The sequence below is a fragment of the Kogia breviceps genome, chromosome 15, assembly GCF_026419965.1.
Source record: "Kogia breviceps isolate mKogBre1 chromosome 15, mKogBre1 haplotype 1, whole genome shotgun sequence".
Classification (NCBI taxonomy): domain Eukaryota; kingdom Metazoa; phylum Chordata; class Mammalia; order Artiodactyla; family Physeteridae; genus Kogia; species Kogia breviceps.
This window is the reverse complement of record NC_081324.1, coordinates 52381274-52407268: the sequence shown is the minus strand read 5'-3', so window position 1 is coordinate 52407268 and position 25995 is coordinate 52381274. Positions and strand designations below refer to the sequence as shown.

General features: G+C 40.0%; 2 protein-coding genes across 7 annotated transcripts in view; one reads left to right on the top strand and one right to left on the bottom strand.

Annotated features, from left to right (window-relative positions):
* ESCO1 (establishment of sister chromatid cohesion N-acetyltransferase 1) overlaps window positions 1-12531 on the bottom strand; it is a 71732-nt gene extending 59201 nt beyond the window's left edge. For all 3 annotated transcript variants that reach the window (XR_010836975.1, XM_067015559.1, XM_067015560.1), the window contains exon 1: window positions 11696-12531. The gene's annotated coding sequence lies outside the window, so the exon portion shown is untranslated. The remainder of the gene's footprint in view (window positions 1-11695) is intronic.
* SNRPD1 (small nuclear ribonucleoprotein D1 polypeptide) lies at window positions 11811-25934 on the top strand. Of its 4 annotated transcripts, none has more exons than XM_067015562.1 (5): window positions 11811-12204; window positions 21155-21231; window positions 22744-22935; window positions 25489-25597; window positions 25752-25934. In XM_067015562.1, the coding sequence occupies exons 2-4, from the start codon at window positions 21162-21164 to the stop codon at window positions 25563-25565; spliced, it is 339 nt and encodes a 112-aa protein (XP_066871663.1). In that variant the 5' UTR covers window positions 11811-12204; window positions 21155-21161; the 3' UTR covers window positions 25566-25597; window positions 25752-25934. The 4 variants fall into 4 exon arrangements, with proteins under 4 accessions (XP_066871663.1, XP_058895970.1, XP_058895968.1 ...); XM_059039987.2 differs by having other exon boundaries at window positions 11831-12204; window positions 25489-25593; XM_059039985.2 differs by lacking the exon at window positions 11811-12204 and adding an exon at window positions 15659-15797 and having other exon boundaries at window positions 25489-25593.
* Window positions 25935-25995: the final 61 nt, after the last annotated feature.

Here is a 25995-nt window from a genome sequence, read left to right as displayed (position 1 = left end):
AGAGCCCGTGCGCCACAAGAGAAGCCACTGCAATGAGAAGCCCATGCACTGCAACGAAGAGTAGCCTCCACTCACCACAACCAGAGAAAAGCCCGCGCATGGCAATGAAGACCCAATGCAGCCAAAAAATAAAATTAAATTAAATTAATAAATTTTAAAAAACAAATATATACACATTATCCCAACAATTGCAAAATATATTCTTTTCAAGCACACATAGAACATTTACAAAGGTGTCCCCGAATACAAGTCCTACAGCAAGTCTCCACAAACATCTAAGGAATGATACCACAAGTGCTCTCTGATCACAATGCAATTATACTAGAAATGAATAACCCACAAAAGTCTAAGTAGAAAATGTCCAGATGTCTGGAAATTTTAAAAATCTATTTTACATAAACCATAAGAAATCACACTGAAGAAAACCACAAGGTGGGTGAACCTGCCATACCAGATATCAACACTTACTGTAAAACCACAGTAATGTGTGATATTGGTTCAGGGATAGACAAATAGACCAATGGGACAGAACAATGACACAAAACAGAGTGCCCAGGGACTTCCCTGGTGGTCCAGTGGCTAAGACTCCGCACTCCCAATGCAGGGGGCCTGGGTTTGATCTCTGTGCAGGGAACTAGATCCCACATGCTGCAACTAAAAGATCCCGCACGAGGGAACGAAGATCCCGAGTGCTGCAACTAAGACCCGGCACAGCCAAATAAATAAATAAATGTTGGAAAAAAAAAAACCAAAGCAGAGTGTCCAGAATCAGGCTCACATTTATGGTCAACTGGTTTATGATATACAGTACCATAGCTGGGAAAATAGATTTTTTAAAGAAATAGTGCTGGGACAGCTGGATATCATATGGGGAAAAAAGTGAAACTGGATTCCAACTCAAACCATATACTAAAGCCAATGCCAAATGGACTGATCATAGATATAAAATGTAAAAGGTAAAACATAACCTACAGAAGATTAGTATGTACAGATTGTATTATTAAAATCCTACAAATCAATAAAATAGCCAATCAAAGGAAAAAACAGACAAGAAATCTGAACAAGCTCATCACAAAAAAAGAGGAGAAAGAGAGATGAAAGGAGAAAGAAATCCAAAAAGGCAATGGAAAACCACCACAATGGGCTAACATTTAAGTCTGAGAAATCTGGGAATTCCCTGGCAGTCCAGTGGTTAGGACTTCATGCTTCCATTGCAGGGGGCACAGGTTCCATCCCTGGAACTAAGATGCCACAAGCTGCATGACAGGCCCCCCCAAAAAAGTCTGAGAATTCAAAGAATGTGAGTAATTTGCTGCCAGTGGCAGTATTAACTGCACAAACACTTTAGAGAACAGGCCAAGAGAGCAACCAACCCACAATGAAATAGATGGAATGAAGGATCCCAAAAGGAACCCTGAAGGTAGTGTGGGTGGGTTAGAAAAGGGATTGGACCTGCTGTTTGAGTACGAAAAATAATACTGTCAGGCGTGTGACACTTGGGGAGAAAAATTGCCCTAGCATCTTAGAAAATTAAGCAAAAGAAAAGTGAGGCAATTACTAACTCCATGAAAAAATGAAAAGAGGGATATAGTTTCAGAAAAATACTTAGCTCAGCAGTAAACAATATTTACATAGTTATAGTACCACTCACTATTGGCTTAAACAACTTGAAATATAACTCTACTAAGGTATATGGGGAAGAAAGCAGGAGAGCCAATTCTCAACTATGGAGGCAAGAGGTCAATAACATCTGAAGTTGATCAATCAAAATATAGAAGTTATTGCATACCACCAAAACTGTGGAGCTAGATATAAAGAAAACAGCTAGGAGAGTGAAAGTGGCAGCTCCTGGAGAAAGGTACTGGAAGATGCGGAAAGGTGAGGAGTGGGATGATATTCAACACTGTAAGGCTTTTAGTGCAATTTGACTTTAATAACAATGTACATGTATTACTTTGAAATTTTTGAGAAAGTTCTCCACTTTTATTGCATTTCTGTCCATTTATCCCGACACTCAACAGGTCAGGCATATAAAGGTTTTAACCATTTTTTTAAAATTAGAATGCACATACAATGTATTTTAAAATCTCACCAAAATGGAAATTCTGAAGATAATTTACCCCAATTTACTCAACAGGTCAAAGAAAATGAGAACAATAAGAATCTAAAATCTAGAAATGCAAGAGAATATAATTTGAAATACAAAAAATTTAAACTCACAGGAATACTATTCACAGAGAGATTTTTACTGAACTACTAAACATCTGAAACTTTAACATGTCAGTAACTGAACCCCTAATCTTGCCTCCTAAACCTAAAGCTTCCAAAGGATTTTCCCCCTCATCTCAGTAAATGACACGTTCACCCTTAATTGTTTAGAACAAAGCCTTGGAGTCATCCCCAACTTTTCTCTTAAACTTCATATCCACTCAAGCCATCATTAACCCACTTACCTTCAAAACACATCCAAAATCTGACCACTTAGCATCTCAACCACTACCACCCTGTTCCAAGCTATCACTATCCCTCACCTGGATTTCTGCAACAGCTTCCTAATTGGTAACTGTGCCTTCAGCCTTGTTCCTCCCCTCCCCTGCATCCCCCGCCCCCTTCAGCTTCTTACACAAAACAGCCAAGGTAGTCCTTTTAAAATTTAAGTCAGGCTCCATGATTTCTCTGCTCAAAACCTTCCAGTGACTTCTCATCTCAATCAGAGCAAAAGCAAAGGCTCATATTAACTATTAACTACTTCCTAGTTTTTCCCCTGGTCACTCTGCTCCAGTTATCTTGGTCCCCTTGCTATCCCTTGACTGCATTAAGCATATTCCCACCTGAGACTAAAAAGTGTTCCAGGCAGAAGGAACAGCTCTGCTTTCAAATAACTGATAACTTTTCTGTTCCAGAATGCAGAAAAAAACAAGTTACCCAAAATAATACAAAATTTGTCTTGATAACAAAACTAGTGTGCACAAATGTGCATGTGCACACAAAGACTACATACACATTTCTAATCTCATATACAAAAAGATACATGAAAGCCTTAAATTAAAACAAGTTAGCATTTTTAACACAGCATGGGCATAGCCAAGTGGTCCACCACTACCAGCTAAAATTGATAAAAGGAACACAGAGATGACTGAATTTTAGGAATTCTATTAATACATGACATCAACCAGTCAAATAAAAACAAATACCCTATCACCTCAATGTAACCACCCCCATGCCCACCAGAAAAACACTTCTTAAAATCAAACAGCCTTTTTTCTACACAACCCTAGGACTATTCTGCCCAACCTGCTTTCGATATTTCATACACCATTGGAAACTTCTAGCCATCTCAAGGTGTAGTAATTCTGTCAAAAGATTTACTGCAGAATTCAGCTCAGTACACCTCTCAATTCCGAAATAATTTATTGAAGGTCTAGTTCCCCAACTACTTCAAAAGTCTCTTCAGTTCCATAAAACACTGGTACAAATTCAGAAAGCCATCCAACCAGCTGGAAAAGATTTTGCTTCTGAGATCACAGGACAACCTTTCAGCAATCCTCAGTTTGAACCTGGCATAAAGCAAAAACTAAAAGGTCTATCAATAGCATCATTTTTCTAACACCGAAGACTTTCAATTTGCATAGATCCAGTCTCAAAGGTCCTACAAGTCATGCACATCCACCAACCAAATGCAAGCTCCTCATCTCGGTTATCGTTTCCTTTATTATCTTCCTCCTGACTTTCCACAGTGGATCTCACTCTTTCTTAACCCTTTCCTTTGGAAGCCCACATAAACCCTTTCCCAGTGAAAATATGAATCTTGAGGTCATCCTGGATCATTCACGTGGGCCCTAAATCCAGTGACGAGTATCCTTATAAGAGACACTCATAGGGAGACAAACATAGAAAGTAGAAAACAATGTGAAAACAGGCAGAGATTGGGGTTCTGTGCTCACAAGCCCAAGAATGCAAGGGCAGCCACCAGAAGTTGGACAAGGCAAAAAACAAACTCCCCTCTAAACCTATAAAGAGAGCATAGCCATGCCTACATCTTGATTTCTGACTCTGGGCATCTAAAACCATGAGAAAATAAATTTTTGTTGTTTTAAGCCATTAAGTTTGTGGTAATTTGTTACAGAAGACATAGAAAACTAATACACCTCCTAAGCAGGCTGTATCACATCAAGGGACCTACAGTGTTCCCAGCACAGCAGTTTTTCATCTCACATGAAAAGATTTTTCCACTTTTCTTTTAAGGTTTATGCCATTCTGTTCTTATACCTTCTTTCTTCACTATAGTAATCTATTGATCACCAAAAACTCTTCAAGCATAATCTTCTTCTCAAACCGAACTATTACAAACATCATAGGTTTTAAAATTCACATAAATGACCACAGGTTCTTAATCGCCTAAATTCTGATAACCTACCAATTCTTAGTCCATTTCAACTACACAATCCTTTTGCCACATCCAAGAGATAAGAGAAATATTCACTGAAAATCTGAGTCTGGTGGCTTGTCAAGTTCATAACACCTTTCTGAAAATTCACCATGCCCACGTGTACCTGCTTTAAAAAAAAAAAAAAAGTGGGGGCCTTTCGGTAGTTCATAAATAGTTATATCCTGAAACTCCTGCCCCTATGCCCCCAAAGAGATTACTGACTGAAGAGCAGCCAACATACAGTCACTATAATACAAGGTTTCCAATCTCACCACTACTAACATTTTGGAGCAAATAAAATCTTTGCGGGTGGTGAGGTGGTGGTGGTGGTGGTGGTGGTTGTCTCGAGCATGGAGGGTGTTTAACAGCAGCATCCCTGATCTGTACCTGCTAGATACCAGGAGCACCTTGCCCTCAGTTCTGACAATCAAATATATCTTCAGACAATGCCAAATATTCCCTGGGAGGCAAAAATCACCCCTGGTTGAACATTTAGCTTACCTCGTTTTAATTCCGCCAGAGGAAATTTCTCAGCAACCTTCTGAGTCCTGAATTATCTGCAGGTTTCTATAAGGCCTAGTGTTTGGTGATTCCTGTTTTTTCCTTCCACAAGATCTGGCTCTACAAAGAGTTTTCTCTTCCTTATTTCTCTGTGTATCCTGCCAATCCATTCATACACTATTTAGTGTAATCCAAGTATTTCTCACCTTCTAAAATGCCCAATTAATACTTACAGACTAAAAAGCATTTTAAATAACAAAACTAATTACCACTAACTGAAAACATATAAAATATCACAACTGAAGCAACAATAAACCATTAACAGAATGCAACAAAAACACACAGTAATACAGGTATTGTCCCTAATAAATTTTTCCAAACATTCAAAGACAAACTCTCTCCATTACACTAGATTTATAATAGATATTCAGTAAAACTCAATATTATTCTCAAGATTATTACTTAAAACTCTAAAAAAGACAGACATGGACAATTTAATTTTTAAAATTCTCTCCCTCCACCGGCCTCTTACAAATTAACATTCCCCAAGTGTTGTTCTCTTACCACAAAAGACACTCATTAGATAATTTCATCTATACTCATACTTTCAATTACTACCTGTAAGCCATTAACATACAAATGAATATCCCCAACACAATTTCCATCCCTAGTGATACTCAGATATCCAACAACATACTGGACATGTCCATCCTGATGTCTTAAAGGCACCTTAAACCCAACTATCTAACCGTCAGGTCATTCCACTATGTCCATTCTCCACAATTTATGACACTACCATCCACCCACATCAAGAAAATAAAACCAAACAAAAAAGAAAATTACACAACAGCAACGATGACAACAGTAGCATTTACATTAGCAAAAATATCCAAAACAGCCCAAATGTCCAAAGGAGAAAAAACCAAAATGCCAAGGTAGAACTTTGATAGTCATTAGAAATAAGAAGTACATAAATTGCATAAAGTAATTTTGTAAGAAAGAGATAAATTAATGTGTCATATATAAGTATTCTAACACAAAGAAAACACACTGCAAGAATACACACTAAAGGGCTTCCCTGGTGGCACAATGGTTGAGAATCTGCTTGCTAATGCAGGGCGGGTTCGAGCCCTGGTCTGGGAGGATCCCACATGCCGCAGAGCAACTAGGCCCGTGAGCCACAACTACTGAGCCTGCGCATCTGGAGCCTGTGCTCCGCAACAAGAGAGGCCGCGATAGTGAGAGGCCCGTGCACTGCGATGAAGAGTGGCCCCCTCCTACCACAACTAGAGAAAGCCCTCGCACAGAAAGGAAGACCCAACACAGCAAAAATGAATAAATTAATTAATAAACTCCTACCCCCAACATCCTCTTAAAAAAAAAAAAGAATACACACTAAAATATCAATAGTACTTACCTGTAGGGTGGTAAAAGATGGAGATGAAAGGGTATAAAAAGAATTTTTAAAAATACCTTCCCATTTTACTTATATGTTTATGCGATGTTTGAATCCCTCACATCAAAAAAGAATGTACTTATCAGTTGTGAAATAAATAACTATATAGGGCTTCCCTGGTGGTGCAGTGATTGAGAGAATCCACCTGCCAATGAAGGGGATATGGGTTTGAGCCCTGGTGCAGGAAGATCCAACATGCCACGTAGCAACTAAGCCCGTGGGTCACAACTACTGAGCCTGCACTCTAGAGCCTGCGAGCCACAACTACTGAAGCCCGCGCGCCTAGAGCCCATGCTCTGCAACAAGAGAAGCCACCACAATGAGAAGCCCGTGCACTGCAAGAGTAGCCCCCACTCGCCACAACTAGAGAAAAGCCTGCGTGCACAGCAATGAAGACCCAACGCAGCAAAAAATAAATAAATAAATTTATACATATAAAAAAACTATATAGTGTTTATATCTATGTAAAATATATTGGGAAAGGTCAAAAGTGAAACTGGATGTCTACACAATAACCTGTACACAAATGTTCAAAGCAGCATTATTCATAATCAGCCAAAAAGTGGGCATAACCCAACTGTCTATGAACTAATGAATGGATAAATAAAATGTGGTATGTCCATATAATGGAATATTATATTTAACCATAAACAGGAATGAAGTACTGATACATATTACAACATGGTTTAACCCTGAAAACATTATGCTAAGTGAAAGAAGCCAGTCACAAAATGCTACGTGTTATTTTATTCCATTTATCTGAGATGTCCAGAACAAACAAATCTTCAAAAAAAGAAAGTAGATTGATGGTAGTAAGTGGGCGGGGAAAAAAGAAAATAAGGAATAACATTTAGTATAGGTATTTTCCTCATTTTTGGAATGATGAAAATATGCTAAAATTCGATAGTGGTAATGGCTGCACAACTCTGAATATACTGAAAACCCCAGAGTTATATTCTATAAGGGTTGATTATATCTCCATAAAGCTATTACCAAAAAAGTGAATCTGAAATGAAACAGACTTTAATATGCATCAGGCTTTTTAAATAAACCTAAATTTGTCTTATGAAAATTATCTATTTTTGTTTTTGAAGAAAAATTTCATTTAGTGACCATGGTCACGACAAAGTATCAAATACTAGTTGAATGATTTAACAAAATAAAACAAATTTCCATGTCAACAGGATTATCTTCATTAAAACTACTAGTATTTATTTAACAACTCAATTTTCTGATGGGTTAATATAGTCTAAAACAATATATTTTAAACATAAACAGTGACAGATGCTAGGGATCAGCATATTTTCTATCTCAAATACCTTACAGAGAAATTATCTAGGTATTATATATCTTATAAAATGGAACTATATCTGCATTATAAAGGATATGTCAGAAAAACTGTACTATCTGTAGGGAAAAAAAACGTTAAATTATACTTGCCTTTCTCTTAACCATCACTAAAGATGATACAATAGAAACATTTGCTAATATAAAGTCCTTAGAACAGTTCCTGGCACATCATAAGCATTTATTAATTTACTGATATAATTTTTTTTTTTGCAGTACGCGGGCCTCTCACTGCTGCGGCCTCTCCCACTACGGAACACGGGCTCCGGACGCGCAGGCCCAGCAGCCATGGCTCACGGGCCCAGCCGCTCCGCGGCACGTGGGATCCTCCCAGACCGGAGCACGAACCCGCGTCCCCTGAATCGGCAGGCGGACTCTCAACCACTGCGCCACCAGGGAAGCCTTGATGTAATATTTTTGAGGAAAAGAAAACATGAAAAAAATATTTACCCTAGTTACTCATTTCAATTAACTACTTATCAACTCTATTTCCTTATTACCTTTATCCCTTTCAGCTTCAATAATTACATTAATTCTAATTATTAAATTATTTACATTAAAGCAGCAGTTCTCAAAGTGTGGTACAGGGACCATGGGGATTCCAGAGACCCTTTCAGGGGGTTCATGAGATCAAAATCATACACAGGTAAAAGATCAATTCAAAGTGCAAACAGACCAATGAAATTTAATGCAACATTGTGTGAAAAGTACATAGATACAGTTTCAGATTCCACATTGCAACTAACCTTTAAGAAATTACCACTTGTTGGGAGTTCTCTGGCGGTCCAGTGGGTAGGACTCAGCGATCCCAAATGCAGGGGGCCCAGGTTCGATCCCTGGTCAGGGAACTAGATCCCACATGCATGCCACAACTAAAAGCCCACATGCCGCAACTAAAAAAGGATCGGGCACGCTGCAAGGAAGATCCCACGTGCTACAACTAAGACCTGGTGCAGCCAAAATAAATAAATATTAAGAGGGGAAAAAAAAAAAAACCTTTATTAAAAAAAAAAAGAAATTACCACTTGTTGAGTTTTGTTGTAGAGTCAAAGAAGAGTATCACAATTATCTGAAAACGTTATTAAAGTACTCCTCCCAACACACTGGTGTGAAACTGGATTTTCTTCATATGCTTCAACCAGAACATATAAAGATTGAATGCTGAAGCTGATAAGAGAATCCAGCTGTCTTCTATTAGGCCAAACATTAAAGAGATTTACAAAAATGTAAAACAGTTGCCATTCTTTCACTTATTTTTTTTTGTTTGGGAAAATAGTTTTTCATTTAAAAAGTTATTTATATTAACCTGCAATTAGTTTATTATTTATTTTTCAATGAATTAATAAATATACTTAAATTAATTTCAAATACAATAACTGTGAATAGATATATCCCACATAAAACAAAAGCTATTTGGAGTCCTACATAATTTTAAGAATGTAAAGGGATCCTGACCAGAGTCTGAGACCACTATATTACAGTAATACTTAAGGGAATTCCCTGGCAGTCCAGTGGTTAACACTCCACCCTTTCACTGCCGGGGCCAGGGTTCAATCCAAGGTAGGGCAACTAAGATCCTGCAAGCTGCGAGGCGAGGCCAAAAATAAATAAATTAATTAAATAAAAATTAAAGTAATACTTAAAACCCCGTTTTTAATTCATATTCTGAGTTTTATCTCTCGTGAATCTCACATATGAAGCCATAAATCTTTAAAGTAAGCTGAAGAGCGCAGATGACATAAATCTTGATTTCTTCAGGTGTACCAAAATGAAGTTAAGCTTAAGATGTAGCCCCCTCAAAAAAGACAAGATGGTCAAGTAAACAGAATGATGTTATTGTCAAAAGTAACCACAGTAACTAATATACAGAACTTATGCAGAAATAGAGCCAAAGAACTTTCGCTGTGCCAAGAAAAAGGGATGCACAGAGGAATATTGAAGTCTGAGCTTCAGAGGGGTTAACAGAGCCCTTAATTGAATTATGTATGGTAACAATTTTACTGGAGTTGGTTTCTACCTACCATCTAAACTTCTGATCACCTTCAGCTGAGGTTACTCAAATTACTCAACATGTAACATAAATCTGCTAACAAAACTCACGAAAAAATATTTAACTATTAAAAAATCCATTGTGCAATGCTAGTCTCCTTCATTATTAGAATTACAGTCAGCTTTGTGCTGTGATGAATTACCAGGCTAAAAAGGGCCATCCAGCAAAAGAGGTTAATGACATTCATTAATTAGGGTCCTTTTTCAGTTCTTCTGGAAGCATAATTTATCGATTTAAAGGCCTAGCACAAAATCTTGTTTGGGTGTGGTGTTAAAAAAAACTTTTTCACTACAGAATTATAATACTAACCAACGAGAAATGATAGCATATTTTCTTTACCCGGGAATTAGTAAGGTGGGCAGAAGCTCATAACATAGGGGAGGTTTTGTTCTAAGATGGGTACTTCCAAAGACACACAGCTGACCTAAGGGGCATACACTGCATTCTGCCCAAAAGGGGGAAGCGTCTGTTACAGCTTTCTCATTTCTGCACATGCTCTAGGTCTGAATTTGCAGATTCCAAATTAAGCACTTTTTATCCCACTCTCATTTCTAATTCCACGGTGAAATTTAAGTTTTTCAAATTAAAAAAGTTCCATTGGTATTGATGCCCTGTGTAAAGCAGAAACTAGGGACTTAATCAGAAGAGGCTGAATATAACATAATTCACGGCATCCAAAATGTTTTAAACTGAAATTGTGTTCCCCTCCCTTTTTTTTAAATAACCTTTAGGTGAGGAAAAAACAAAGCACACCCACATCCTACTCTTCCACTAAGTAGCATTCTTTCACTGGTTTCTGTTAAGGCTATTTACTGAAACATCGTTTGGTAATACTATTCAAATACTGTGTGTTGCAACTACTTCCTGCTGAAAGAATCCCTTTTCAGCTACCGAAGGATACCCGAAAACAAGATGCACAGTACTTCTAAAACCTCAAGGATTTAATTCCTTCCTCCTCCCCCGCCCCCACTCCTGGAAAATACCGTACGTGCAGGGTTTTCAAAACAAAACATTTGGGGATGAGGGAGGGGGAGGTTAAGGGTGTGGGAGTGGCAATGTTCTCCAATTTTTGGAGTTGCTATCTCTCCCATTCTGCCCGAGAAAAACAAACCCCCGTTATAAAACAATCTTAGGAATAGTGATAAAAATCGAGGACCCAATTCCCTTCTGCTCGCATCTATCTCTACAAACTTCACTATGTCCCACAACACACCCAATTTCTACTCCACAGCAGCCCTGCCTGCGCCCAGTCAGTCCTGTCCAACCAGAACCACACTATGACCTTGGACCCGGGCCACCGCTCCCCTCCCAGTCTAAGGACCGTGAGGCCAGGATCCCCACATCCCGCCCCGCAGACTGAAGAGGGTTCAGGGTTCACGCAGGGTCAGCGGGGGGCGACGGGCAGGGGAGCGAGCCGCAGCTCCGCCAGGGCTGGAACGGCGGGTTCGGATGAGACGCACGGAAGGAAAGACACCGGAGGTGGGGACGAGGCCGGGCAACCTGCGGGCCGGCGCCGACACCTCCCCGGCCGCCGCAATGGCTGCACGCCACTTCGGGGGCTCCGGAAGCCCGCGCGGCCGCCTGGGAGCCCTGGCCTGACCCCGTCCTCGGCCGCGGCCCCTTACTACCGCTGACCACCCAGCTGGCTGCGGCAGGTGATGCGGCGACTGGGCAGCCGAGCCGCGCAGGTTGGTTACCTGCCTCAGGCGACCGCGCCTCCGAGCCGCCCACTCCCTCCCTGGGACGCCAGGAGCCGGGACCCGAGGAGTAGGAAGGGCGTGCGAGGCAGCACGAGACAGGGGCGGACAGGAAGGGGGAGAAGCGTCCGGCGCTCCGGAGGGGCTGGCAACAGGGAGGCGAGGACGCTGACGACGCGACAGCGGGCGGCGGGGCGGTCGGGACGCTACCGTACCTTCCTCGCTCCCGGCCGAGGGTCCGAGGAGAGATAGCAGAGCGCCACACATCCGGGTATCAGGAGACACTCAGCTGCTTCTGCCGCCACCGCCGCCTCTCCGCGGCGCAGCAACGCCAAACTTCCGGCGACGACGACTACGCCTCGCCCGTCAGATGGGAGTTACCTGGGACCGTCTTGGGCGCGCTTGCGCAACGCTCCTTTTCTGCTTGAACCCGCTCAGCTGACGTGCCCAGAAGATGAAGATGGCCGCCACGCTCATTGCGTGTCACGCAGTTTTTCACCCCGGCCCGGACTGATGGGCGACGGTGAAAGACGAGCCAGCGTCGGACCGCAGCGCAGGCGCGGTGGGAGGCCTCGCGTGCGCGCACCGCGGGTGGGCGCCTCTCCGGCGAGCGGCAGACGCTTCCCTTTCCCCGCTCGTCTCTTGGAGTAAAGCCACTTACGCCCCCAGCGGTGGTGGTTTGTCTTGAAAAATCCGTCGCCACCGGTTCTTCTGTTGGTTACAGGTACTGCTCTCTGCGACTTCCAGTTCAGATACCTCTAATCTTCGACAGGGGCCAATGTAAAGAAAAGGGTAGGCGATTGACCCTTCTCTCTCCTTCCCGGCACTGCACTCCAGCACCTCCCCAAAATGCAGGGCTTCAGCGTCTCCTTGCACACTTTCCTCCCTGGGCATCACAGCACGAGAGTCGACATGAAATTGTAGAAAGTTCCACCACGTTTAGTCATGGCGGGTGTTCAAAGCTTTGACTCTTAGAGACCTCTAAAGATAGAATCCAGGGTTCTCGCACTAGGATTCTTGGTTCTACCCTGCTTTTGAACACGCCCTCTGTGCTACTCTTTCCTTATTTGCAGAACTGTGAGGATGGGTAAATGGGTGCTCTTGCCCTTGAGAATATGAAGAGAGGTTCTCCACTTCCGACCCTCCTTTTTTGAAGCCAAGTCCAGTCAAAATGTGCTCTGAGTTTGCGAAGCCTGATGTTTTTATGAGAATACATCTTCCACAAAACTTTATTGAGCTGCCTGTCAGTTTAGTTTGGGGAGGTTCTGTGGTTTAAAAACCAAAATGAGAAGTATTGGTGGGTGAAGGTATTGGTCACATCACCATACCTTGTGTTACGGCAAAAACCTGTCTTCCCCCCCGCCCATCTCCAGTGCCTGATACATTCGTTTGTCCTATGTTCAACACAAGTTTAAACAAGTCCAGTTATACGGGGATTTTTTTTTCCAGTAGTAAGTACTAGAATACTAAACAATCATCATCAACTGGTTGGTTGAATCGGAGGACGTGGGACTGGGGCTATGGAGGGGCGACTGTAAGTTATGCATGGATTTTCCACTGAGCAGAGGCTCTGTGCCCCTAACGCCAGAGTTGTTCAGGGGTCAACAATAGACTTTAATGGCATATACCAAACGGCTTAAATTGGGGAAAAACCCAGGAGTAGACTGCCAACCAGATTAAAGCTGGTTATCTACTGTTGATAGATTATCTGACCTGTATTTGCCTTCACCTTCAGATTGTCAGACAATTGGTGGGATTTCTCTTTGTGTGTAAACCACTTTATCTGTAGTAACTCAAGTTCTGGCATACACACATACACAAACCATATTTACAAGTTTCCATTTCCAAAAACTGGGCCTCTGCTTTTCTTTTATTTATTTATTTATTTGGCTGCGTCTGGTCTTAGTTGCAGCATGTGGGATCTTTTAGCTGCTGCATGCAAGATCTAGTTCCCTGACCAGGGATGGTACCTGGGCCCCCTGCATTGGGAGCATGGAGTCTTAACCACTGGACCACCAGGGAAGTCCCAGGGCCTCTGCTCCTGAGTGATCTATTCCACTATACTTGTATTGGCCACAGTCAGGAGCGTTGGAATCCTTACAAATGTCACACCATATGAAATCATATGTATTTATTTTTGATACATAAGGAATTCATATTTGATGTATAATTCCTGTTTGCAATTTGTTCTAGGTTTTCTTTTCTAAAACTAAATACAATCAGGTGTTTAAGCATGCTGTGAAAATATAAAATAGTTTGCTTTTACAATACTGTATTTTATACTTAAGAGTTGGGTCATTTGATTTGTTGTCTACTAAAAAATAATCGTGATCCAGTGAATAAATTATCCTGCTTGACTGAGCTTTCAAAGATCATATAAGCTCACAGCGAATTTATCCTAGTGAAAAGAGAGGCTTCCATTCCAGAGAGCTCCTGAGAAAGTCCCTGGGGGAGGGGGGAGAGCTGTGATTGGTTCATCTTTTGCCATGTGCACATGCTAAAAACATGCTGTGGCCTAAATGATGCATCTTGGTGCTGAACATTATGGTTTTGTAAATTTGTGAAGTTCTTTTTCAGAACCCTACACAAGAAACATAAGCCCCTACTTGTAAATTATTTTGCCAAACAAAATTGTGAATGTAATCTGAATTTGTTTAAATTGTTTGCTTTCTTTGCTCACTGCGAATTGCAGAATGTACTTTTTTGCGCATGCTTATCATTAAGACATCTACTTCTAAAAACTAATGATGGAATAGGTGCATTGCCCCACATGTTGCATTCTCATTTCCTTGTTCCTTTTCTTTCTTATGACCAATCTAAATTCCTGTAATATATAAAACCTCAGCTAACTCCAAGAAGACAGAGTAGTCTCAGTTTCAGACTGACCCTCCTGCTAGCAGCAAATAAAGGCTTTTCCTTTGTTGCTCCATTCTTGCTGACTTTATTTCAGGACTCTTGACAGTTTTATACTATGAGAGAGTAAAAATCCTAAAAAAGTTTTCAAGCTAGAAAATAAAAACAAAGAAAAATTATAGCAATTTGGTCCTCATTGGATCACCAGGAGATCATTAGGAACTGTTAGGAAGAAAGGGGAATGGATGTTGAGAAGGCAGCACACGTATGTCCATTACAGTCTTGCTACTCAAATTGAGATCCATGGACTAGGGGCATCTTCATCAACTGAAGGCTTGTTAGAAGTGCAGAATTTCAGACCCCATACCACCGGAATCAGAATTTTCATTCTAATATTTCCTCCAGTTGAGTCCTATGCACATTAATGTTTGTTGAGAATTGCCTCACAACATTCAAGAATTCTGATGACCAGGGATGAAGTCCAAGCTGGAGATACAAATTCAAGCCGTAGTTTAGGAGATCACGTAGGCTAAAAGAGAAAGTATGCATTAGAGAAGCGTAACATGATCTCTGGGCACTGTGGGGAACCCTTTTGAGGTTTGTAACCAGAATTTAAAGTGAAAATAATCAGTTATATTGTGTAATTTTTCTGGGCTTCCCTGGTGGCGCAGTGGTTAAGAATCCGCCTGCCAATTCAGAGGACACGGGTTCGAGCCCTGGTCCGGGGTGGGCCCACATGCCGCGGAGCAACTAAGCCCATGTGCCACAACTACTGAGCCTGCGCTCTAGAGCCCATGAGCCACAACTACTGAAGCCCGCGTGCCTAGAGCCTGTGCTCCACAAGAGAAGCACCACAGTGAGAGAAGCCTGCGCACCACAACGAAGAGTAGCCCCCGCTCGCCACAACTAGAGAAAGCCCGCACGCAGCAACAAAGACCCAACGCAGCCAAAAATATATAAAATTAAATTTTTTAAAAGTTGACATTAAAAAAAGTGTGATTTTCTTCAAGCACGTTAAGTAATGTTGAGGTTCCTGGTGTTGGAGCAGAATTAGCATAATCCTCTGGACTTCTCTCGGAACTTCCTTTCATTAAGGAATAAATTTCGTGCTGTTTAATACACGGAGCCCTGCCATGCCCGCTCTGGGATTTAATCTCCTCAAATTTCCCTCTTAACGGAAGTTTCCTCCTAAAGCCGCCCTAAACCCCCTCAGCCGTTGCAAGGCACACCTCCAGCCGCCAGGGGCCGCAGTGGCTCTCCTCACGGCCGGAAGGGAGAGTAGCTCAAGGGTGGTCTCGGTGTTTCCGCCGTGCGTCCGCAGCGGTACGCGCGCTCTTTACGTCGGAACCCTGGGAGTAAGTGTTTCCGGCCATTCATATTTGTAGCCGGTCGGCGCTCCGTTTTTGGGTTTTGTGCACTATCGGACCGAAAGGGTGACGGCGCCGTTAGGATGAAGCTCGTGAGGTGAGGAGGTGACCAGGCGGGGTGAGGACTGTGAGGGGATGGTCTGGAAGGTGTGGGCCGGGAGCGGGAGGCTGCGCTGCCCCAGAGGCTGGAGGCGCGAAAGCCTCGTGTGCGCGCGGCCTGCAAACGGCATCCGGCGCCAGCCGTTCCCGTCCCATCTTGGCCGCGCCGCCGCGGCCTCTCGGGCCCGGGCTTCAGACTGGGTCGCGCGGGGATCCCCCGTATCTTCCAAGAAGTGGAGGTAAAGACCGGGCCATGTTTTCCCACCCAGAGTCTTCGAGGTGCAGCGCCAGCGCCGGGCTTACAAGCTCTTACTCCCAGTGACTTACCGACTTCATTTTAAGTAGAACTTGTGCTCTAGTCTAGGTTGCGTTTCTGGTTCGTCTCAGCCCTCAGGAGCCGGCAAATATAACTAGGTCCACGCTCCCTGAGAATGTGGGAGACATAAAAATACTGCTGCATAAGTAGTTTAATGCGTTGTTCGCGATGAAACTACCATCGCACTTAAGAGTACTTAGAAGCTGCAGGAGTTTATCTGGAAATAATGAAACCCAATTCCAAAATGTTTCAAATCAGGGATGGACTTTTGACTCTGTAAGTTGTTTTTTTAGTGTGTTCCCCCCCCCCCGTGTTGTTACTCACTAGACTTAACGTTATTCAACCGACATTTCCCCTTAAAATAGGACTTTGGGGCTTCCCTGGTGGCGCAGTGGTTGAGAGTCCGCCTGCCGATGCAGGGGACACGGCTTCGTGCCCCGGTCCGGGAAGATCCCACATGCCGCGGAGCGGCTGGGCCCCTGAGCCTGCGCATCCGGAGCCTGTGCTCCACAACAGTGAGAGGCCCGCGTACAGCAAAAAAAAAAAAAAAAAAAAAAAATAGGACTTTGCTTTAGGAAAAGTCTTCCAACGTGGGACAGAATCTCTTTTCTGTATTTTTTGACTGATTACACAGATAATCGAGATTTCTTCTGGTTCATTTCTTGTGTTTAAATTTGGCCGGTTAGCTGAGCCTACTGAATACTTGTTTACTGATTGGAGTAATTCATTCTAAATTACTTGCAAATAGATTGGGTTTTGGTGTTTTTCGTTGAGGCTGAGAGCTTGCAACGTAGAAGCAGAGGTTTCTAATAACCCAGCCGGCAGTTACAAACTAGTTTAGCTACTTTTTTGTCTGTTCAGTCAAGGATTGTCAGTGTTATTGGGCACCTAATACACTGTGCTCTTATAATGTATTCTTTTTTTCAAGACAGAGTCCTTGCCTTGTTGGAGCTTTACGTTTTGTGGTGAAGGTAGACAAGTAGATAGTTTCTAGTATGTTTGAAATAACATATAAAATCCTTATTGTTATATTCAGGGGGGCGTTTGTAGAGAGGGCATTTAAGGTTAACTGTCCATTTTTTTCTTACAGTTTTATTGAGATGTAGTTGGTGTACGACACTGTGTAACTTTAAGGTATACAGCATAATTTGATTTACATCTGTCACGAAGTGATTAACACAATAAGTTTAGTGAACATCCATCATCTCATATAGGTACAAAATTAAAGAAATAGACAAAAAATTTTTTTCTTGTGATGCGGACTCAAGATTTACTCTCCTAACTTTCATATATAACATACAGCAGTGTTAATTATATTTATCATGTTGTACATTACATCCCTAATACTTATTTATAACTGGAAGACTTCGTCCATTTTTATTTGAAGTATAACTTTGGGGGGAAACATCTCAGAATTTAAAGTTTATTTTTTCAATTTCTCAGTACCTCCCAGTCTGAATAGTTAAGTTTTATGTCATACTCTTTGGAATCAGTTTGTCTCATTTAAAGATAGTCCATGTTGTGATGCAATTTTCCTATAAATTTTAATGGCTTTACTGAATCCTATTCTGTGTCTTACATCATAGAAACAAAATTTCTAATAACTGGAGAATGTATTTTACGCCAGGAAAAATGGGTGTTTGTCTAACTGGTTTGCGGTTTTGGTTGACTTTGTTATTTCTGTATCTCAGTTGGTGACACTGTTTATACTGTCTCCCTAACCAAAAACTTCTTTCTCTTGATAATCCTGATAATCTGATAAATTGCCAGGTTTTGGCAAATTTACCTACCTAATATAAGTATCTTTCACTATCCCATTCTCTTTGATTTTTGAATTTAATAGTGTGAGTTTGGATACCATTTCAGTGCTATACTGAAGGATACCACTTTATCTGAATATTTGAGTATTATCTGAATATCTTAAGTTACAGTAAGCAGAAAGAATTCAGGTAGTGAAGGATTCATCAGAAAATAATTTGAATTTGCTTGGTTCCTGGGCTCGGATAACTTTATTTCTCCTGCCGTCAATACACCTTCTTTGCCACTCCAGTCGACACCACTAAGCTGTTCAGGCTCCCTTTTCTTCCCACCTGTGTTCTTTAATCTCACTTCTTAAAGTAAGTATCTCATACAGTGAAATTCAGTGTGCATTTCCCAATTTTGAAAAATGTATACACCTGTGAAACCCAAACTGCTGCCTGGATAGTGAACTTCTGGACTCTGTTCTGTTTCATTGATCTATTTGTAGTTCCTATGTCTTGATTACTTTAATCTATCTATTGCTCTAGCCACCTAATTTGTCTTCCGATGTGGCACTCCACTCCATTGATGAAAACCCTTCAGTAGTTCTCCTAGGGGAATTCTTGAACAGAGCTTGGGCATTCCATGAAAGGAACCTCTTCCCTACTCATTTTCTTGGACTTAGTATTCCATCAGTAATACCTATAATTTCTGTGTACCTTGTGCTGTTTCTTACTATATCTTTGCTCTAGTCTCTCTGCTGCATATTTCCAACTTTTCAGACTTCTTACTAGAAGTCCACTAAGATCTGACTCCTTCCTACCCATGCTAGATTATGTTCATGGTAAAAAAAAAACTGTGCATATCTCCATTGTGATTTAAATTTACGTAATTACTTTTAAAAAAATCTTTCATGTGTCTGTTCTTCCTTCTAGAGTTTGAGCTCCTTGGGGGCCTAGTCTTACTCATTTTTAATCCTCATTACCAAGCACAGGGACTACCAGATAATATATAATGATAAATACTATTTATCAAAGAAATATATTTGGACTTGATAAAGTGTATTTTGATTGTTTCAGAGGTTTTCTTACTTTCTGGTTTTCCTTTTAGTTCCGTATGGTAGACTGCTTGATTAATAAAGTATTTTATTTTTACTTGAATCCTGCCTGTTTCTAAAAATGATTTGAAAGAAGTTTTATAAAAGTAGAAGTTATTACTGGCAAAAACAAATTTTAAATTGATAATGGGAAGAAACCATTAGGTGAAAATTCTAGGCTAATATAGTTATATTAAATTTGAGCTAAGTTAAAGAATTCTTATCTGTTGAAATAAAGCATTACCAATTCATTTTTTTTCTTGACAGCAAATATGGAAAGGGAGGGATTCAACACACAGTTTTTTCTTTATATGAGAACGAGTTTGGGCCTTGCTTTATGCAAGACCAAGTAATTTCCCCTTTTTTCATGGCTGTCTATATCACTTAAAAAGTTGTATTTTAAGGCTGATTTCCCTTTAATCATTGAAATATTTTAGCCATCTTATTCAGTGCCTGTTACAATCCAGGATTAGATACAAAGTTCATGATCCTTAACCTCAAGGGTAGACTAGTTGGAGGGAAAGTAAGTAATCCTACATTTAGTGTGATAGGGTATACAAAGTACATACTATAGACCACAGAAATTTTGAATATGAGTTGTATATTAGATCATATTTTAGGATTATTGTTCATTTTCCTAGATGTGGTTGCAGTGTTATGGTTATGTGGTAGAATGTCCTCGTGAGAAAATGCATGCTGAAGTGACTGCAGTTTACTTTCAGATAATATGGTGACAGTGTAATGGGGGGGGGGGCACACACAAATGGTAACATTTTCATAGTGTGTGAACCCTTCAGCTTCCTCTGCAATATTTCATAATAAAAGTTGGCGAACAGAAGAATAGATGAAGTGGGGAATGGGTGACTATTCAGTAAACATTATTGAGACACCTGGCTATCCAACTTGGGAAAATCATAAAGGTAGCTTCCTACCTCACATTGCACAGAAAAGAGATGAATTCCAGGTGGATTAAAACTCTAAATATAACAGTAGAAGAAAATAAGAGACTTTTTATAATCTTGGGATGGGAATCATCTTTCTAAAGAAATTACATACCCAAGAAGGATTCATAAATTTAACAACATAAAAATGAAAAAAAAAATTGTATGGCTAAAGAAAACCTTGAACTTGAATTGCTATGGCAAACTGATAGAAAATACTGATAGAATTCGACCTAATTGGAGTTGTGAATAAAGTGAATAGGAAATTAACAGAAGAAATACAGATTTCCTATATTCATGAAGAATTATTCAACAAGTGATAGGGAAAAGCAAATTGCCTTTTTTCCCCTATCAAATTGACCGAAAAAAGATTGGTGGCAATTAGTGTTGGTGGGGGTTTGCATAAATGTCTCTAAATGCTAAATGAGAACTAAAAGTTATAGAAGCCATTATAGTATGACCCAGTTTCTGTAAAAGTAAATTTTATGTAAATGCTTATGTTTGCATATAAAATGGTCTAGAATATCCCCACATGCCTGGAGGAGGGTTAGAAAAGGAGACTTTTACCTTATTTATACGCATACAATAAGTGTATAATCTTTTAATACCAATTATAATGTATCCTTTTTTCAGTTTCATTGAGATATAATTGACATACAACACTGTAAGTTTAAGGTGTACAGGATAATGACTTGACTTACATAAGCTGTGAAATGATTACCACAGTAAGTTTGTTAACATCCATCATCTCATATGTATACAAAAGAAAAGAAAAACATGGCTTTTTTCTCATGAGAACTTTCAGGATCTAGTCTCTTAGCAGTTTTCAAATATACCATACAGCAGTATTAACTATAGCCATCATGTTGTACATTACATCTCCAATACTTACTATCTTATAATTGGAAGCTTGTGGTTTTTGAGCACTTTTATCCATGTAATTTCTTGATTTCAGTTTTGTGGCTTATAGTGACTTTGAGATCTATATGCATGGATCAGAGGTTAAGCTGTATAATGGCTTAGAGAATCAGAAATGTCCAAGTGACAATTTCTGTTACTGTGCTCTTTCATAAATGTTATGGGTATCATTCAGGGAAAGCTGAAATTGTTATTCAAGCTATTAACAGGAATTGGTGCAGATAGCGTCCATAGTAGGTTTTCAGCATCTAGAAACTTCACCCTTTGGCTTAATAATAATAATAAACATGTTTTTGAAGTGTTAAAAGTGAAAATTTATCATTTTATTCCTATTGTCTTTATAGATTTTTGATGAAATTGAGTCACGAAACTGTAACCATTGAATTAAAGAATGGAACACAGGTCCATGGAACAATCACAGGTATGGAGGTTGGACTGTGTTTAGAACACTTTTTATTTCCTATCTCTTTTACCTACAGGCCAGAATTCTTTGGTTAATGAATGTTTTATATAGTACAAATCTCATTCCTTTTGTCTGGATTATTTCATCGACCTTCTTATTTAAGCCTCACCTTAAGTTCTTATGCTAAGACCAGACTGGATTCCCCAGGTTATCCTATGTGTGACTGCTGTTTTCCTGCTTTATGCCTCTTCTACTTTTGCCTGTACGTGTCCCCTGGAATGTTGCATCTTCCAAAACACATATTACTTGTATATTACTTGTATCAGAATTTTGTGTCTCCTGTTAGATTGTGAAGTCCTTGAAGATAGAGGATGGGGTTTCCATGTCTGATTATCCTGGGTAAAAAATATGTGGGAAATGGGAAGGAGGTGATGAGGAACCATAATTTTATCTAAGCATAACATATTAGAGTATTATATTTGTCTTTTTTCTTAGGTGTCTAACTCTTCGATGATATTGTACGTATGATATGTAGTTTTATATTTAAAGCCACCGTGATTCTTCACTAATAGTAGCTGCTACCCCCAAAAAGGGCAAATTTTTAAAAGAATTGATGAAAGAAAATGCTATCTTAGCATATATTACCATTCTACTCTCTGAAATATTTAAATTGTAAATTTATAAATAATTTAACATGTAGATCCAGCATCTCAGTAAACAGGAGAAGTATATAGTATTAAACTGATAATATTTGTGAGTCTGCTAGAACTTTGCAACACCAGTTGCTATGAAAGGAAGTCTGTATAGTTTAAGATTTTGATATAGTCTGATCATATCTGAGGAAATGTAATTTCTGTCCTGTTAAAATTCTGTGATTTTAAACAGTGATTTAGTCTGCTCTTTTCTGAGCTCTGTTGCATGTTGTAGAGGAAGCAGAGTGTTCTTGCTGCTTTTTAGGAATTCAAAATCTAGTGATGGACAAAAGTAATGTAATGTAAGGTTTGCCTCACATACAGTAGGCACTTAATAAATGATGTCCCAGGAGGAAAGTTTAGTAAATTGGGGGAGCAAAATCTATTAAAAATCCAATTCCCTCCCCCACTGACAACCACTGTTTCAGGTTTCTTATATCCTGAATATATATTTTAGTCCTCACAATAGGGATAATCATACTATCTCCCATAAGGACATTGAGGATTAAACTAAAATGCCTTAGCCTGCAGTTCCTGGAACATAGAAAGAGATCATAAATCTTTGGGGTTTTTTTACCCCCTCTCCCTTGTTGTATCAAGTTCCCCAACAAGATGGAATGTATCAAAAGTCTATTAATTTTGGGAAAGAAGAGTACAGAAGATTAGTAAACAACAAGCTAAGGAAAAATCTAGTGAAGGAAAGATTTCTGATTTATACTGACATCATTACTAGTTGTAGAACAGATAATATCTTCTGTAATGTGGTACTAACAGTGGCTTGATAGGTTAATTGGTTGCCTTCCTTATTATGCTAATAACTGCCCTCTTTTCCCTCCAGGTGTAGATGTCAGCATGAATACACATCTTAAAGCTGTGAAAATGACCCTGAAGAACAGAGAACCTGTACAGCTGGAAACACTGAGTATTCGAGGAAATAACATTCGATATTTTATTCTGCCAGACAGCTTACCTCTGGATACACTTCTTGTGGATGTTGAACCAAAGGTGAAGTCTAAGAAAAGGGAAGCTGGTAAGTTTGAAGGATTATAAACATTTTTGTGTCTGGCATATTTATGCCCTAATCCACTATTCAAAATACGTTTATATTTGCAAACAACACGGGTTGGTTGGTTGGTTTTAATTGCCTCTACTTGCCATGAGTACATATAGTGTTTCTTACAGTTCCTGGTATTGCTGTTCAAAAGACTGATGATGTTCTTACTTCCTGTCCCTTTGTGCATGGCCTGGTCCCCTAATCCCTGCACGCTTTGGAAGATTTGGAGATTGAGTCTTTTTAAAAAAAAAAAAAATATTTATTTATTTTATTTATTTTTGGCTGCACTGGATCTTTGTTGGCGCGTGCGGGCTTTCTCTAGTTGCTGCGAGCAGGAGCTACTCTTCATTGTGGTGTGCGGGCTTCTCACTGCAGTGTTTTCTCTTGTTGTGGAGCATGGCCTCTAGGCTTGCAGGCTTCAGTAGTTGTAGCATGCCGGGCTCAGTAGTTGTGGCTCGCGGGCTCTAGAGCACAGGCTCAGTAGTTGTGGCGCACAGGCTTAGTTGCTCCGAGGCCTGTGGGATCTTCCCGGACCAGGGATCCAACCCATGTCCCTTGCATTGGCAGGCGGGTTCTTAACCACTGCACCACTAGGGAAGCCCAGATATTGACTCCTTATTCCTGCTATTCTGAAATTTCTTAATGACTTAGCATTTTGTCCACTATTGTTCTCGGTACTTGGTGGACCCTTTCAGTATGGATATTCTTGCCATTTAGAGCTAAGAAATTTACTTGTGTAACGTTGATAAATTTCTTCTGTTTTGCTTGTTCTGTTCTTTCTTCCTGAAATTCCTAATAGTTGGGTCTTCTGACTGATTCCTTCTGAGTCTTTTCTCTTATTTTTCCTCTCTCTTTGTCTTTTATCTGTACCTGGTGTTGTTTTCTCTGGTTTCTCTTTTTATTTGATCTCTTAGTTTGGTCTTTATGTTGAAGGTTTTACTATAGTATCTTGCATTTTGGCCATCTGTTGTTTAAGAAGGACTCTGAAAAGAGAACTTCTGGGAATGGAGGCTGGACTCCTTAGAGGGTGGATTCAAAGTAACTTGGCTTCTCCACTGAGGAGACCTAAAATTTCAGGATCTGGAAGTCTTTTCTGGAGCTGGTTTTCTCAGAAAAAGATTCTAGTCACCTACTGTGGGAGACATATGTCTGGCAGTAAGCATTATAGGAGAAGGGCAGGAGAAAGGGGCTGATATTAAACACAGTAATTTTGAGACTTTTCCTTCCACTCACCCTAAGAAATATATTGTACTTTGCATCATGACCTATTCATACATATAAATGAAACAAAAGCTTCAGGAAGAATTATTTAGTCTTAATACATGCAGATGCCCTTAAGCTTCCTATCCTATTCTCTTTCAGTTAAAAAAAAAAAAAATTCAGGTTGTAACACATAGCTTGAAAAACACTGACTTGATCCCCCTGTTCCTTCCCTCCAGCTCTGTGACTTTTGCTGCCATCCACTTTGCAAGTGTTTTCAAATCCAAAGCCTTTCTGCCTCAAGGTGTTTGGGTTAATTTTATATTTTATCTCCTACCTACTTGTCAGAAATAATCATTAGCTTTTCAAGGTGGGGAAGAGGACTAGCCAATCTACTGCTCTGCATAAGGATTGTCAACTTTTTCCCGTGCCCCGTTTTCAGCCCCGAGCCTCATCATCTCACCCCTGGCTTCCAAGGTCCTAGGTCTTTTAGAAGTTATTCTTCCTTTACTAAGCATTTGTAGTTTTCAGTCTATTTTCTGACTTAAAAAATTGTTGAAATCTTTCAACCACTGTGTTTTTTCTGCATTTGTTTTTCCCCTTTACGGATATTTGCCATTTTTATTCCTTTTCTATCATGAATAGTACTTCAGAAGGAATTGGAAATAAGTGTGGTTAATCTGCCTTGTTTTAAGAGAAGTGCTAGACTTACTCTGTTGCTTTGAATGGTAAGACTAGGAACAATTGGTAGAAATGTCAAGATTTTTTAAATATTCATAGATGTCTGAAAAGGAAAAGTTCAGAGCTAGGATGACCAGGTAACAAGGATATTGCTACTGGATTAAAGTACTACGTTATGATTGGATCAGATGACTTAAGATTCTGAAAAGTCATGAAGTTATTACTTGATGTAATATATTTTAAGTTTTCTTGGCATGAATTGACTAACTTGGATTCTATACAGTAACAGAAACATCTGGTGCATAGTGTTTGTGTTCTTTTCCATTAGTATTATCTCTTTTTCATCTTGTGTGAGCTTCAAATCATTTGTATTTTATTTTGTGGTGAATTTGAGGCATGATACAAAGAAAAAAATATTTTAAAACTTGATGAATTTCTCAGTAAATAAAGTCAAATGTAACAAATATTAAGGTATTAATAGGCCATCAATTCTTGGTTCTGTATGGTAAACTGTTGGGAAAGGGTAACTAAGGTTACATTTGAGAGAAGCTGAATTAAACTTTTCTTTACTGTAGGTGCTGTTTGTGGTGGCCACGTAACATCAGCACAGAAGAGAATTTCCTTTACTTTGTTTTTCTCTTCCCTCAGTTGCAGGAAGAGGCCGTGGCCGAGGCAGAGGAAGAGGACGTGGCCGAGGCAGAGGAAGAGGGGGTCCTAGGCGATAATATCTCTCAAGACTACTATTTCAAAGTAGTAGGTATTATGGGATATTTTTTGTACGGGTTTTGTTTGTTTATGGTAGGCGAGGAAGAGGACATGGCCAGGGCAGAGGCAGAGGGGGTCCTAAGTGATAATGTCTCTCAAGATTACTGTTTCAAAGTGATAGGTACTATGGGATATTTTTTATACAGGTTTTGTTTATAACAGACGACGAAGAAGACGTGGCAGAGGAAGACTATGTGGCTAAGTTAGAAGATGTTGGAGTCCTGAGGAAATTGTGTCTCTCAAGATGATGATTTTAAAGTCATGGATGCCTTGGCTGCTTTTTGTACAGGCTTTGTTTGTGGCAGTTTTTAATAAACATAAATGTAGGACAGAGTTGTCTATTGACTATATCATGTTAAGTTTTAATAGTTCATATATATATTCATGATA

Excerpts from the sequence above, each read along its gene's own strand:
- SNRPD1 (XM_059039985.2), top strand. Across the intron at positions 21,232-22,743 it reads GGTCCATGGAACAATCACAG|GTGTAGATGTCAGCATGAAT; the intron begins GTATGGAGGTTG and ends TTTTCCCTCCAG. Across the intron at positions 22,936-25,488 it reads GTCTAAGAAAAGGGAAGCTG|TTGCAGGAAGAGGCCGTGGC; the intron begins GTAAGTTTGAAG and ends CTCTTCCCTCAG.